The sequence below is a fragment of the Capsicum annuum genome, chromosome 3 (assembly GCF_002878395.1).
Source record: "Capsicum annuum cultivar UCD-10X-F1 chromosome 3, UCD10Xv1.1, whole genome shotgun sequence".
Taxonomy (NCBI): domain Eukaryota; kingdom Viridiplantae; phylum Streptophyta; class Magnoliopsida; order Solanales; family Solanaceae; genus Capsicum; species Capsicum annuum.
In genome coordinates this window covers 179612294-179629041 of record NC_061113.1, presented here as the reverse complement: position 1 = coordinate 179629041, position 16748 = coordinate 179612294, and the positions used below count along the sequence as shown (strand labels likewise).

The 16748-nt window shown below is 36.0% G+C and overlaps 1 protein-coding gene across 1 annotated transcript in view; it reads right to left on the bottom strand.

Moving 5' to 3' along the window:
- LOC107865323 (ATP-dependent zinc metalloprotease FTSH 12, chloroplastic) overlaps positions 1 to 14419 on the bottom strand; it is a 73438-nt gene extending 59019 nt beyond the window's left edge. Inside the window, exons 1-3 of the mRNA XM_047408477.1 lie at positions 13892 to 14419; positions 13468 to 13652; positions 3954 to 4174 (exon numbers count right to left, since the gene is read on the bottom strand). Coding sequence (XP_047264433.1) covers positions 3954 to 4174; positions 13468 to 13652; positions 13892 to 14281 — 796 coding nt within the window. The 5' untranslated portion in view covers positions 14282 to 14419. The remainder of the gene's footprint in view (positions 1 to 3953; positions 4175 to 13467; positions 13653 to 13891) is intronic.
- Positions 14420 to 16748: the final 2329 nt, after the last annotated feature.

Genomic DNA, 16748 nt, shown 5'->3' with positions numbered 1-16748 from the left:
ATTCTGCGATATATAAAGTCAACTCCAGGTAAAGGACTACTCTTTGAGGATCGAGGTCACGAGCATAACATTGGATACACAGATGTTGATTGAGCTAGATCACCCTCTTATAGACGTTCTACTTCCGGATATTGTGTTTTAGTAGGAGGTAATTTGGTGTCTTGGAAAAGTAAGAAACAGAGTGCGGTTGCTCGATCTAGTGCAGAAACAGAATATTGAGCAATGGCTGCAGCAACTTGTGAGCTAGTTTGGATCAAACAGTTGCTGAGAGAATTAAAATTTAGAGAAACCGATAAGATAGAACTTGTGTGTGATAATCAAGCAGCCTTTCATATTGCATCAAATCCAGTGTTTCATGAGAGGACTAAACACATAGAGATTGATTGTCACTTTGTCAGAGAAAAGATACTCTCGGGAGATATTGTTACAAAATTTGTGAAGTCAAGTGATCAACTTGCAGATATCTTCACCAAGTCCCTCACCGATCCTCGTATTAATTACATTTGTAACAAGCTAGGTACATATGATTTGTATGCACCAGCTTGAGAGAGTGTTAGAATATGAGTAGAAATAGTAGTATATCAAAATCCTACTTTAAAAAGGATTTTACTATAATGTCTATAAATAGGGTCTCTATGTAATTATGTAAACACACAATTTCATTAGTATTTTCCCTATTAATTCCCACAGTATCTATATAAATATGGTCTCAGTGTAATAATTTAGATACAACAATTCAATAAATATTTCTTCTCTTATATTTCTCACACAAAAGATAGACCAAAATGGGAAGACACTAATTATGGGTCATTTTCAATCAAAGTGGGGTATGCACACTTTGAGTTCCAGTGAAGTGTTGATAGATCTACGGCCATGGAAATTGTTTTGGAAAACCAAGCTTCCAACTGAAATTATTGGTTTCTGTTGGATAGCCTTACCATTTATTCCTTCATAGTCAATTGTAGCAGACAAATGCGGGATTCCCACATCACTTGTGAGATGGAAACAATATGGTCTTAGGCATTCCTTTCCTCATAAGCTAGCTTTTTGGATTGAGTTAGGTCCAAGATTCATTTCTTTACATGATATAAGCAGGAGCAGCCAGAGAGCTAAGCCACTAAAATGCTTTAGGCCCCAAATTTTGGGTGCCCCAATTTTTTTTTAATCCAATGTTCAGTACCTGTATTGAATTTTCTGATTAATTCAATTTTGAGACATACCAAGCTAATTAAAGAGGAAAGCATTCCCTAGCAAGATTTTTTTCGTTTTGAGGCTCGAACCCAAGACCTCTAGCTAGGCTAATTGTTTTTTCAAAACTATTGAGCAGAAAAAAATAAGGTCTACTACAGTTTGCTATAGGCCATGGTTTTATTGAACCACCCTTGGATATAAGAGTAGAACTCATCCCAATTCTCATTTCCAATGTTTGGCTCCCACATTAACTGTCTATGCACCAGATTTCCAGTCCTGTGCGTGGCGGGGGGCGTGGCGGGGGGTGTGAAGAGTCACACATCAGCCCTTTAAGGGATGAGTGATCTCTTTAATAATCTCAAATTAGCAATATGACTTCAGCTTAAATAAACTTATTATTACTCTTAACAACTAACGGTAATACAACAGCTAATCTGATTGATGGCATCAGAAAGTTGGAGTATCACTCTATGGGAATATCAAAGAGGAACAAGCCAAGCTCACCCACCAATCTGTGTTACAGAACCAAAATTCCAAATTAATACAACCTTTAGCCAATGACCATCTCATTTATTGAGAAAAAAAGTACCATCTCGTTTCTGCATAGAAAACAATGGGGTTTGCTTTGAACTTTCGGATATGAAGGAAGTGGGGTTGTTGTAGAAAAATGAAGAAAAAAATTACATATATTATGAATTTGATTTTTTGGTTAACCAATTTTATTATTTTTTTCTTGAAAAAACGAAAAATGAACCAAATAACTGAAATTTAAAACAAAAACCAAAATATTCGATTCAGCCAGTTTTTTTATGTAAAATGTATAATGCCCACCACTACTTGTGCACTACTTGTTTCCCAGAAACTTGTTCAACCTTTTACTTTTTGCAGCAGTAATTTATTGACTCACAATTGCTTTTTTGTATAGTTTAACTTGGTTTATAATTAAGAAAAATTATGTTAGATCGGAATTACTATTAGATTAATGTATAACTCTGTATAACTCTCTCTGTTCGTTTTATGGGTCTGAATGACTTAATCTATTCTTTCTTCTAGATCTCTAGTATTACTCTTTGTTAGATTTGTTTACCTATCTCTTCCTTTTCTTTATGGTTACTTTAGTTTATTAATTATGTATATAGAAGTTTCTGTTGTTAATTTTTGTAAAAAGATTAGTGGGGCTTTTAAAGTATGCTAGAGTTTGATAAATTTTTTATGACGGCGTTTGGCCATGAGACAAAAGATTTCATTTTATTTGGAATTTTAAAAGTTGGAGTTGTGTTTAGCCATCCTTTTTGCAAGAAATATTCAGAATTTGAATGTACTTTCTCTAAACATAGTCCCCCAAATTAAAAGAACTAGCAAAATCATCCAACTTGACTAACTTAGCTCAAACATAATCAAATTTGTTCTAAAAGAGTAGTATCTCAAAATAGAGAGTCACATAATGTCGTAACTTAGATCCCGGATACGAGCCACTACATACTGTTACAAAAAGTTTTCACTTTATTTGGAATTTGAAGTTGGAGTTGAAGATGGAGTTGTGTTTGATTATAGTTTTTGCAAATAATATTTGGAAACTTGAATGTAGTTTCCCTAAAAAAATCAAGTATAATATAAATGGGGCTATTTTTATAAAAATAAAAAAATTAGGGTAAATTTGAAATAAGTAAAATATAGTGAAATACAATTCTCCTGCGTCTTTTTCTTTTTCTTTCATTTTTTTTGTGAGACAGAGATGAAAAAAGAGGCAGAAGAATAGTTAAGCACTTGAGGCCAATTACCTCTACAAGAGGTTTATCCTGACCTAAAGGTACTGTGCAGCAATCCTGAAGTTACTATTTCTGAATGTTGGTCCAACCATGGATGGAACCTCAGTTTTAGAAGACACCGGGAAGTGGAGACGGTGGCTAGTCTGCTAAAGGAAGTAGAAACTTAGGGAACCTCAGTTTTAGAAGACACCGGGAAGTGGAGACGGTGGCTAGTCTGCTAAAGGAAGTAGAAACTTTCTCCAGTACCTCAATGGGACCTGATCTTCTAAGATGGAAACACTGAAGGGGTGGAAGATCTTCTGTGAACAAATTATACAAGAGAGAGAATAGTGTTATGCAAGAAGAAGGTCTGACAATATGGAGGAATGTATGGAAGAGCATAGCACCTACTAAGGTAAAATGCTTCACGTGGCTAGTAGTAAAGAAGGCATGTCTCACCCAGGAAGTTCTACAAAATAAGGGGAGAGTAGTGGTGACGATGTCTTTTGTGCAATGAAACTGGAGAGACAAATAACCATCTTTTTTTGCATTGCAAGTTCACTGCCCAATTGTGGAATTTGTTCTACAGCCTTACAAAGACTGTATGGACTATGCCTGAGCATACAGCGGACCTGATGAGCTGTTGGATTAGGAAGCAACAGCCAGAAAAAGTTGAGGATAATACCGTCTTGCATATGGTGGACAAATCTGGAAAGAGAGAAATGGAAGATGCTTTGAAGATGAGATTAAGTCCATTCATGACGTCAAATGGAACTGCTTAACGACACTTTATTTTTGGTGTAACAGAAATTGTACAGAGGAAGTAAAAGAGTTGGTTGATTTCCTAGGAGATTTGTAAAGCTAGATTAACTACTTTGTAACTTCTTCTAAGGGTGGCCGGCAGTCCCTAATTTCTGAGGAATACAATAGTAGTTTTGTCAAAAAAAAAACAAAAAGAAGAACAAGAATAGTTAAGTACTTAAAACATTATGCGAGGCTTATAACAAAACTCACCTGAAATTCCAAGATTCTCTTTCAGAATCTCTTTATCCTCTACTCTCATTATAGTATCATGGTCTATCACCTCTTCCATATTATGACTGCTAGAATCATCTTCCCAAGCATCTTCACCAACATAGGAACTGTCATGGAAAAGAGTCCCATCCGCTGCTTCAATGAACTTCTTTAACTTTAGACCTTTGGGGGTAGTCTTCCTCCACAAACCTTTCTTGAATCTACAAGATAAATGTCCAAGAAAGGAGTTGAGAGATTACAAAACATCTTAGAGCGCCAATTAGATCAAGCAACAAGACGTACTTGCATAAGGCAGTATGGGTAAATGTTTTATCCTATTACATAAGCTGCATTGATTTGATCTTATGATAATGGCCTAGATCAAACTAAAATCTAGAATTGTTGGGTTTTGACCCCGTTTTAACAAAAGTTCAATGGTCAAGTAAAAGTCTAATCAAATCTTGTAAACTATCAGAACATCATTTGTCTCGATGTGGGATTCATTACGTGCTTTGGAAAAGGCTGGTCTTGTGAAAAGGCTGCTCCTCTTTAATACCCCCACAATCCATCACAAGATATAAAAGCTTTTGATAAAGGTCAAAAGTACAGTTTAATGGGGATTCATCTCTAGCTTGAAGTTCTTTCTCTTTTCTTATAATTATTCATGTATTTGACTAGCATTTGGTTTGTGACGTTTATTTCAATGAGTAGCTAGATATTTCCTTCCAGGATGTCATGACTTCATGTGGATAATTTGATTTTAATAAATAATATTTCTTGATTCATTTGCTATTGCATATTCAATCATTTACTTAATCATGTGCTCAATTCTGCTTATTAATGTTCAGCCAAACTAATGGCATTTAGGAACCTTGTTGAATTGAAAAAGGGAAATACGGAGGTTAGGCAATTTTGAATCTAGATAGTTTGGCATTTCTATTGAGAGATTTTATGGATTTGGCAGAGAAGCTAACCAGCACCCTAGACAATCCTTTGTGGGTTAAAGCTTAATGCATCCTGATTGCGTGATAAAACAGACATATGTTTCAGTTACTTGGTTAGGACAGACCGATAGACTGATCGAAAGATGGCATAGGTAATCTAATCTCATGAATCATGATTAATAGTCCATCCCCTGGTTTATTATCCTTATCTTGAGCCGGGGGTCCATCAAAAACACTCTCTTCTTCTTCGGAGGTAGCGGTATGGACTGCGTACATCTTACCTTCCCCAGACCCCACGCTGTAGGAATACACTGGGTTTGTTGTTGTTGTCGTTGAATCATGATTAATAATTCGATTCAATAGTAGTAATAGGTTTGGCAAATACGGTAGCTTTAGGAGTCCTTAAGGGTGTGTTTGGCATGTAGCAAAACATTTTCCGGAAAATGCTTCCCAATTTTCACATATTTGGTTGACTTAAATGTTTTCCAAATAAACTTATTTTCCTCAAATTTAAGAAAAATGACTTCCCCTCATAGAGTAAGAAAAACATTTTTCAAAACTCTCAACCAACTCCCAAGTCCGGGATCCTGGCTCCCAATCCCAAATCAAGACACAGGACCTGAATCCTAGTCCTGACCCCAACCCCGACCAGTGGCCTGAGTCCTGACAGTGACCCCAACCTAGAACCCGACTCTAACACTAATCACGATGCAACTTCCAACCTGGCCTCAGTTCAGTCAGGTCCCGAGTCGGCATCAAGGTTAAGAGTCGGGTCCTGAATCAAAATTGGAAGTCGAGTCCTGATTCGAAATTAGAAGTCACGCCTTGAGTCAAAATTGAAAGTCGGGTCCGTGGTAAGGAGTTGGGACCAATATCGGAGTTGGGATTCGAATCAATTGTTGGTTCTCGAATCAGGATCGAGAGTTGAGTCCCAAGTCGAGGTCGAATTCTGAGTCGAGGGTCAGGGCGACAATCAAGCCCCAAGTCGAGAAACGATCTTGGGTCTCGATCAGGGTCAGGAATTAGGTTTGGAGAGCTGGGGTCTTGAGTCAGGGTTAGGTCTAAAGTTTGGTCGGGAGTTGAGAGTCGGGTTTGGTAGTCAGGACCCAAATTGAGGTCGGAGTCGAGGTTGGGATCAAAAGTCAGGACTCGAGTCAAGGTATAGATTCTTGCCCATGACAAGTTGGTATCTCGGGTCGAAACTTGTTCCTGGGTCAGTATTCAAGACTCGAGTTGAGGTCGACAGAGTTGGGTATTGTGTCGTGTCACGAGTTGGGTTACCATGTCACTTCGGGTATTGTGTCGTGTCACGAGTTGGGGTACCAGGTCGATAGCTTTGGCCACCTTAGGATTAAGTTCATTCAACGATGTTTTTTCAAACAAACTTTCTCACAGGTACCTACAAAAGAGTCAAAACAACTAGAAGAACAAGAAATATTAAAGAGTTAAAATAAGAAATAACCTTATTCAAACTCTCTTGTTTTTCTCTCTACCTCACGATTATCCCTTTCCTTTTTACTCTCATGATCATCTTTTTTTTCTTTTATTTCGACCTCACTTGACATCTCATTCGCTCAACGCAGCACCTCTTCCTTTTTCTCTCTATGGAAGTTAACATGCACTCTCTTACTCCTCTTATTCTCTCTCTCAAAATTTTTCATTGCTTCTGTCACACATTTCTGATCTTCATAAACTTGGGATGGAGTTAAAGCTACAAGATTATATTTTCTTTTGTTTAGCTCAAGAGAAACTCTATTCTTTCTCCTATCATAAATTGCATTCCTATCAAACCGCCATGGACACCCAAGCATGATATGACAATCTTGCATTGGAATTACATCACAAAGAACATTATCGGAGTACCTCCCAATAGAGAAAGAAATCATGCATTGCTTAGTCGCCTTACGTTCACCAAAACCATTGTGTTTGATGCATGTAAGTTCCAACTTCTCCACCACGTATGAACTTATCACATTAGCACCACTTTAAAAATCAATAATCATAGAGCAAATATTATTCTTTATCACACACCTTGTATGAAAAATATCTCTCCTCAAATTAGTTATATTCACTTGGTTAGGTGGATTTTGGGTAACCTCTAACACATCGAGTTGAGCGGAGATTCTTCTAAGTGCCTTGGCTATATCATTATTTTGAGTCCAAACATCAGTATCTTTTCCTGTTTGAGACATCTCAAAAATAATATCAAAGAAAACAAAGATCTCTCAACTTTTGGCCTTTTTTTTCACTTATTGATCTCACACTCTCTTGTCCTTTTTCCACTCGAATTACTACCTTTGGCTGGATCCTTCAGGATTTATATATAACTCTATTAGCAACAACATTTTTAAAGTAAGATGTAGAAAAAAGAATTTCTCAATACCCCAGACAAATTGGGTTTGATGAGTCAAGGAAAATGACCAATTTGTGTAAATAGAAAAACTCCAAATTTCCCCTCTTCTGGACTTCCTTCATGATGTTGGAAACCAAGAAACACAATAACCCGGAGTTTCTAAAAACAACTTAATTTGCAAGAACTTGAATTTATCCTCTTTTTTTTAGTTGGCTATGTAGCCTAACAATAAAAATAATTTTTTAAAAAGAACAGATTTTTTTAAAATTCTAAGTTTAACCAAAAAAATAAAAATAAAAAGAATTATTTTTTAAAACTCCCAAGATTATCAAGAACGAAACTTTTATAGAAACGCGCCGATACCACTTGATAATAATCGGTTACTTGAATAAACAAGAAAACAATGTGAAAGCGAAAATACTAAGATTAAAGGCAAAAATTAAAAGATATGTAAAATTCAAGAATAAAATTCCCAAATTTCAAGATAAGTGCTAAGAACCCTAATTGATCTTAGTATTCAAAATAAGTAGAATAAGATTAATTATGATACTAATAGAGTCAATTCAATAACTTAGATCAAGGGTGATCTAGACCCCTATTTCGAAGAAACTAAAGCCAACAATTAGTATAAGACTAATTACCTTCATAAATTAACATTAACAGAAACCAAAAATATCAAATTAAGAATTAATCTTACCTCCTAAAGAATCGTTCTTATAGGATTGCAAGATAAATCCAAAACCACACACAAAAATGTAAAAAGAAACCTCTCAAATATTATTAATCATCATCTTGTCTTCAAAATAACAAAATTCATCCTTATATATAGGGAAAAAACTATCTTAAATAGCATGGGATTCGAATTCTACTTTAATGGAAATAAATAAATCCAAAAAACTTTAAACTAGGAAACTTTTAAAACTAGGAAACTTTTAAACTAGGAAATTTTTAACTAAGAAACTTTTAAACTAGGAAACCTTTAAACTAGGAAACTTTAAACTACAACAACATACCAGTGTATTCCCACAAAGTGGGGGTCTGGGAGGGTAAAGTGTGCGCAGTCCATATCACTACCTCAAATGAAGTAGAGAGATTATTTCCCATAGACCCCCGACTCAGGACAGAACTTTAAACAAGGAAAGCGAAAATTTCCAAATTTAATCTAAACCGTATGGGCTCAATCTTCTTCGTTTGGACTTGGACTTCTGAATCATGTAATATATGTAGAGCTTAACCCATGCTTATCCATAATTCCTGGACTCATTCTTGGGCTCTTCCTCCTTCATGAGTATCTTCTTGATTCACATTGAAGTCTGTCAATCTTAATGCAAGCGGACTAGCCTGGATGCTATCATTATGGGTCTCAGGTCTCGAGTCGAAGTCGAAGTTAGATCTAAGGTCTCGGATTGGGATCGAGGTCGGGATCAGGGTCAGAGTGGGATCCCAAGTCGGGTCGAGAGTGGGATCCAGTGGGATCCTGGATTGAGGTTGGGTCTAGGGTCATGGTATACAGTCCTTTTCCATGTTGGGTCGGGGTCGAATCCATTATCAAAGTATTTGTCTAGACTATACCTAAATGTTATTAGAACAAAATTTTTTCTTTACTAACCAATCACTAGAAAATAAGTAAGAAAACCACTGATGTTCCAAGAAAATATTTTTCTAGAAAACGGGATACCAAACACACCCTTAAGTGTCTAATAATTTTCCTTTCTTTCATTTCAATTGCTTACTTGTAGAGTTGTAATTTTCTTTTGATAAGTAATTGATTACTTCTAGCGGTAGCTTGAAGTTATAATCATATTCAAACCTGATCCTCATGTTTGTGCAAAATTACTCTAGTTTAATATTTCTAAATCAAAGTTACGCCGACCCCAAACAAACAATGTCCGCTTCATAATACTCATTTATTTATTCTAGATCATATTACATTTTTATAAGGGTTCTAGATCATTTTACATCAATAGTATTACCGCAACAACCAATTACTACAGTTATTCATGGTGCTTCAGAAGTCTTTTTCTCTTAACAAAGGGGTCTAAAGCAAGAGAATCCTTTGTTTCTTTTATTCTTCAGAATTATCATGGAAGACCTGCGCTTGATGCTAAAAAGAGCAAAGTACCTGGAATGACAAGCAAGGAATAGCCTAATGAAAAGGATCCTCCACTGCCAACCAAGACGGACGGGTTAAAGTCAACAAAGGAGCTTCGCGGGAAAAAAGGCACCATAGACTTTTGGGCACGGGGTTTGGAGAAGTGAGGCCTACCATATCCAAAAACATGAAAGGGACAATTGGAATGGCTCGAGGTTTTGAGTTTGGAAGAGGAGGAGCTAGCTCGGTGCAGATTACCCACAGTATGTAAAGTTGAAAGAAGACAATAAAGATACCAGATTGGCTTCATTGTCTTTGAAGCCATTTCTTGTCTTTGAAGCCATTTCTGGCTCCACAAAAATATGGCAAGTGTTCTTTTTTCCTTTTAAATGAAGTTTTCAAGTAGAGGAATCATACGCTTCAGTATAGAATATCTGATAGTTAATTACTTGGGTATGTCTTTGAGGGACTATCATTACTAGGGTATGTCTTTGAGGATATCCCGGAAACAACCTCGCTACCTCTACGAGGTAGAGGTAAGGTTTGCGTAAACTCTACCCTTCCCGGACCCCACTTGCGGGATTTCACTGGGAATGTTGTCATTTGTTGCCTCTTGGAGTATATTTGAAACGGGTTCTTGGAGAAAGTATAAAGGAAGCCTCCATGTGGAAAGATGCGGTCTCTGGAGGTAGACTTATCTTCATAAATAATGTTTTGGATGCTTTACAAACGTGATGCTAGTCTCCCACGTGCCTAGGGAGTAAAAAAGCCCTGGACAGTTAGACAAAGCAACTCCTATTGGAAGGATATACAAATAAGAAATCCTTTATCAGGTAGAATTGAATACAGTCACACTTAGCAAACAAGATGATGTTTTGGGCATAAGAAATCTAAGAATACCCAATCAAAGTACTTTCCAGATGGCTTTCAAGATTCAGTGAATAAGAAGGAGCCTTCTGAAAGGAGGTCGTGATAGTAAAATAAGGACAAGAAGGTCCATGGTGCACAAAAATGGTTTCAAGCTCTTATAAAGTGGGTGTTTGGATGCATATCAAAAACCAATAGAAAGCCTTTGAAATAAGTTTTAAATTCAATGTGCTAGACAGTAAAAGAACACATTTTTGACCGAATGCATTGGATGGGATATTTGTGCCCATATCTCTTTAGCTTTGCTGCACAGCTGCCACTGTAGCAGCGAGTGGAACAGACTATGGTAGTGACATTTGCTGTAGAAGTAAGCATTCGAAAATTGGGAGGGTAAACCAGCTATTAGAAGGTCTAGGAATTCCTTGTAGCTAAATGAATAGCCAATCCATATTGTGGGTGGGGGAATCAGATACAGTGAATTCACTGGTCTAAATATTATGAAGCTTTGGTGGCTTGTCTGCTACAAAGCTCTGGTGGCTTGTCAAGATAGTCGATTTAACTGGATGCTTATTCCTTTATGCATAATGTGGAGTAGCTGCCACGAGAGGAACAGAAAATGCTTTGAGGGGAAGGAAGAGAATGCTCCAATTGTTGAGTTGTCAGGAGCTACCTTGATCTCTGAGTCTACATTCAAGATTATATGGTGCTTTGATGATTGACAAACACTGTACAAGTGACAATTTATGTACACAGAACATAAGGAAGAACGAACAAAGAAGTACAAGAACCAGGTCCTTAACAGATCTCCAAACACTAAAGAGGAATTGTTTTTTTTTTTGGGAGAAGGTAACATTAAAGATGAATTGCTGAGAGCAACTGGTGCTTTAGGCAAAGAGCCGGAGACTATTTGAAGAAGTCGTTCCATGCAGACTTGAAGAATCGGTATAAAGACTTAATTCAATTCTACAAGGAACTGGAGTTCAGGATATGGAAATAATAACAACAATATACCCAGTGTAACCCACTTTTCCACAAAGTGGGGTTTGGAGAGTGTAGAGAGTGCATGCAAACATTCTTTCCTATAGACCATTGACTCAAGAAACTATAGCCCAAGGCATTCTAGGAAAAGGAGTAATGGAAGTACAAAAAACGACAAATAGCAACAAAAACATCAGATAGTCGTAGAATAGTAGTACAACAAAATAATACTATAGCCAAACTACACGAAACAACAGATAATAATAACAGAAATCGAAGAACAAGAAACAACAAGAGTAATACTACGACTACTAGTATGGACAGACAGCAAGACAATGTACTCTTACCTAATAACATTCTACCCTAATTTGTGTTCACACCCTCCTATCTAATGTCATGTCCTCGATAAGCTGAAACTGCATCGTGTCATGTCTAATCACTTCTCCTCAATACTTCTTTAGTCTACATCTACCTCTCCTAAAACATCCATAGTCAACCTCTCACACCTCTGCACTGGGTCATCCATGCATCTCCTTATCACATACCCGAACCATCTCAACCTCTCTTCCCGCATCGTTTCCTCCACTGAAGACACTCTCACCTTGTCCCAAATATCCGCATTTCTAATCCTTTAAAGATATGAAAACATTTATTTTAAATTGAACACATGGAATTAGCTTAGACTTAGGAGAAGTTGGTCATATGCGAGTGAAGAAGAACTCCCAGTCAAAAAAAGATTGGTTTCTTGCTAAGTCTTGAACCAAGGCTTAGTTAGATTTGGAGTACTATAGGCAACTATTTTACTCCAACAAAAAGCCTTGGAGCTTGACCATCCAAAAGGAGTGACTACACATATAGAGAGAGATGTATACAAGAGAGTCCTCAGAGGAGAGAAGAGTCAACCGCTACAATAAGAGAACCTGTTCAGATCAAGTTTTATATTTATTGTTCTTGAGTTGTAATAGTCAGATTCTTGTTGTTGCAAAACGAGATTTTGATTAAATTCTTATTTGATTGTAGTAGGTGTTGTTTTGTATTGTAAGGGACTTCATTGACTGGGTAGAGTCATTAAAAAAGTAGTTGAAAGAGACAACAATAAAGAGAATTGTTGAGGAGCGGGATAGGTACTGTTGGGAACAGTCCCTTAGGTGTACAATGGGAGTAGTAATCTTAAACTGCACGTGTGATAGTGAAGAGTTGAGGAAATCTTATAGAGATATGGGCCGTGATATTTGACTCCCTTGAGCAAGGAGTTTACCACGCGAAAATCATTGTGTTAATTTTCCGCAATGTATCTTCTTGCATACCCTAAGAATCCTTACAGCTTGTAGATGGTAGAAGTCGCAGCAAAATAACAATTTCTTTAAAAAAAAAAAAAAAAATAGATGTGTTCAATGTTCAAAAATGTGGTCTGATGCTATTTTTCTACTGGATTGATGTAATACTGGAGCTTTTGGAATCCTTACAGATTTAAAGGATGTCTATTAATAAATAACAATTGTTCATCCAAAAGAAATATTAAAGATTGGTTAGGAAGAAGATTTGGGAAATCAAAAGCCTCATATATGGTTGCTTGCGTTAATGGGAGGCAAACCATGAAGCTCTTCTAACACAGTTTAATCTGCAGAAAAGAGAAGCTGAGTTATGTTCCACATGCTTTATATGTGAAAAGGAACTAAAAGATATGAGGCATTTTTTTCATCCACTGTTCAGTAGCCTCACAAAAAGAAAATTTATATGCATTCAGTAGCCTCACCCTCACAATTATGGAACTTCTCCTTGACATCTTTGGTTTAGATGGGTCATGATTGCTTCTGTAAGGCCTTCGAAAGGAGCAAAGGAGATTTGAGACTCTAGCCCAGCTTGTGTTATGTGGATATTATGTAAAGAAGAAACAGTAGGTGTATGGAAAGAAAAGATGAAACCATTCATAGATTGATGTATAAATATTTAATCCTACAAGTTTTTTTGAGGTAAATTGAAGGATGCTTGCGAAGTGACTAAGAATTTCTAAAGTCTCTGCAGCCATAATCTGTTTTGTATCTTATGTGTCTCAAACCCTTCCTTGGAACAGGTTTACTTTTTTATTCGTTTTTTATTAATAAACACTTTGTCATCAAAAAAAAAAACGTACAAAATTCAAGATGCACCTCAGACTGATTAAAACATGACATCATATCAATCTATATGAAGATGAATTAAGTATGAGAGCTACCAAGCAGTCATCAAAAACAGAGTCAGCTGATTGGTGAAGTACTTAGTGGTTGGTTTGTGTTTTACCTTTTGACATTGACAGGAGTAGGTTCAGGAATCAATGCTTCCATGTATGCCTCAGTAAGTTCTTTTCTTTCCCTATTAATAATAGGAGCTCGAACTGCCTTACAGATTTTTTGACAAGAAAATACCGTCACTATGACATAGAGAATGAATACACCAACTCTTTTGGAATCCCATTTCTTGATATCCTGAACGAAGGAGAAAGAAAGATAATGTGAGCACAAAGTTTTGCATATAATTCAAATATTTAAACGCAGCCCAGTGCACAAAGCATCCCCATTAGCAGGGTTGGGGGAAGGGCAGCACTCAAAGGGTGTAATGCAGACAGTATATCCTAATGCTTGCATTGGCTGCTTCCCTGGCTCGAAACCCCCCCCCCCCCCCCCCCCACCCCAAAAAAAAAGTGAGGAGAAATGAGAAAATTGACCTTCCAGGACTCGAATTTGTTCCAATTTAAGAACTCGGGAAACAACTCGGACTGAAAATGTTGTAGAAGAATTTGGCCGCTCTTAGCAGAGTCAACAGCTCGACCTGAAAATTCTACAACTTTAAGTTTCGCATCCTCAAAATCAAAACCCGTCTCCTTCTTCACAGAATCGCTCAATTCATTCAAGAAACGTTCGGAACCACGGCGAATGGACTGTGAAAGTTGCAACCAGGAGAACCCTTCAGGATTGCTGGGAGAAGAAGAAGAAGAAGAAGAAGCTATAAAGGTAGGTCTTCTTCTTCGTTTGCATTTGAATGGCAATGTGAGAAAAAGGGGTTTTGAAGATAAATGTATTGAATTTAGTGGATGAGGAGAAGTCGTTAGATGCATGGAGAAGTTAAAGCAACAACGGGAACTTGAGCCAGCTGCGGTTGCGGTTGTCTTGCTCGTGGTTCTCTGCTGGGGTTTTCTAGAGGTTGAAAATGAACTCTCTGCTTGGGGGTTTTCTAGAGGTTTATCTGCAGCCTTGATTTAAGTAATCAAAAAAAAAAAAAATAACCCTCTTCCTTTTACCGTTTTACCAAAAAAAATCATAAAAATGTTAGTGATCTAATATTATTGGATTACTGAATTAATGATTTTTAATAATTTTATTTATAAAAATTTTTATTGGGTTAGTGGTTTGATTTTGATTTTTTTTATATGGCTATTGAGTAAATCCATAATCTAGTAAGAGTATATTAGTTTACTATTTTACCTATATATATATATATATACTAGTTTCTCGATAAATGCATTGCACGCGTATATCAAGTCGTAAAATATATTATTTTGTAAAATAAAATAATATTATCAAATATGCTTATGAACATGAAGGACGATCAACTTAAGTATCATTATCATTAACCATTCAATATATGTTGTACATTGAAATTATCAGAATCATTGACCATTCAATATAGTCATTTATGTTTATGATGATATTCCTTTCATTTACGCTTGCGATGATTTTTCTTTTTACTTTACGAGCTTTATTGGTGTTTTCTTGCGTTTATAAAAATGATTCTTTTATTAAACATTCTCATTGTCTATCGCAGTTCTTTTTGAAATTATTTATTCAAGAAAAAGCACTACTAAAAAGGCATAAAATTGATCTTTAAAAGAATTTGAAAAAAAATTGACATTCCGAGGATGACTTTGAAAAAAATATTTTAAAAATTATTACAAAACCGACCTATGGAGATCGTGTTTTGAGCACATAAAATTGAAAAGAAAATCGAGTTTTGGTGGTAGGTTTCTTTAGAATATTTTTCTTTACAAAATACAGACCTCTGGAGATCGAGTCTTTCTTTTTTTTCTTTTTTTTTTGCAAATTCCATCCTCTAGAAATCATTCTTTGCAAAAAAAAAAAAAGTTAATAGTCAAAAACACATCTAAACTGATACTTTTTTCTCAAATTTTATGCCTTAACTTTCCATTATTTTCATTACCTGCCTAAATTATCACTCATTTTTATTAAAACACACCTTGATTCCGATTGTTCAAATATTTATTATCAATTGATAATAGGTATGTGTGGGCCTACTCAACATCAAAGTGTGTATTAAATCAAGAGTGTGATAGCTTAGGTAGGCATGGAACATTGGATAGCTGAAGTATGAAACTCATGACCTACAGAGGTAGAGGTCAATTTATTTTTATTTTGCCAATCGAGTGTTTGAAAACCAAGTTTTGCAAAAAAAATATTGATCTCTATTTTGTGATTGAGTTTTAACGAAAATTGACCTTAGAATACCGATTTACTGAGTAGTTTAGGCAAATTTTTAGTAGATAAAGTATTAGATTGTCTTTACTACTTGTTCTTCCTCATTATCACTAAAAATAAAGTATCACTCAAATTTTATGTTGTCATCATTGGAAGAAGAGAACTTACCAAAGGAAGTCGTAGGTAAGTTGGGCAAATTATATTAGTTAATAGTTTATTTCTCTATAGAAGAAAGGCCATTAAAATTTTTTGCTTTATTATTTTATTGTTATTGGATGTTGATTTTGATTGAGATCGAGACATACTACTTTTTGTTTTATTAGATTTTAGTCTCATTTTTTGTTGTCATCTTTTTTCTTATGATTGATTTGTCTTCTTCCCAGAATGTGGTTTTCTTCAGCTAGGTTTGGCTTGACAAAATTGACAAGGCATGTACCTAATTTTCCATATATACTAGACTGTGTTAAAAAGTGAGCTATACAAAAAGGGACTCTCTTTGATAAGAAAAGAAAAATCCACCAGTATAGCTTACAAAAAAATAAATTGATTTATCAAATTTACTTTTTATGCTTGGTAATTGCCCATTGTCTTTTAAGTGAGGTCCTTTAGCATCTGATGTGACTTACTGTAGGGAGTAGTAAATGAAATGGGCTTTCAATCTTCTGTAAACAAAAAAAGGTAATACGTTGTTTAAGCCTCTGATTTCTAGTGTCCTTTAGAATAATCATGTCAGAAACTTGCTGAGAGTCGAGTTATAGAGGTTGTGTAGTCCCTGCTAGATGTACTATGTACTTTGCCTGTATAATCTTCTAATTCAATACTGCCACTGCAATCAGTTGGGATAAAGTATGTCATTTAAAGAACACAATTGTTATCTCTAATCACACTTACTATTTCTGCCTTACATGTGCGCATCATATAGCTACCACTCATGTTTTTATTTATAGTGTCCAAAGTTGGTATACTCCAAGAGATGTGTCACCACTGCTTTACTGGTAAGTGAGGTCCTTTAGCATCTGATGTGACTTACTGTAGGGAGTAGTAAATGAAATGGGCTTTCAATCTTCTGTAAACAAAAAAAGGTAATACGTT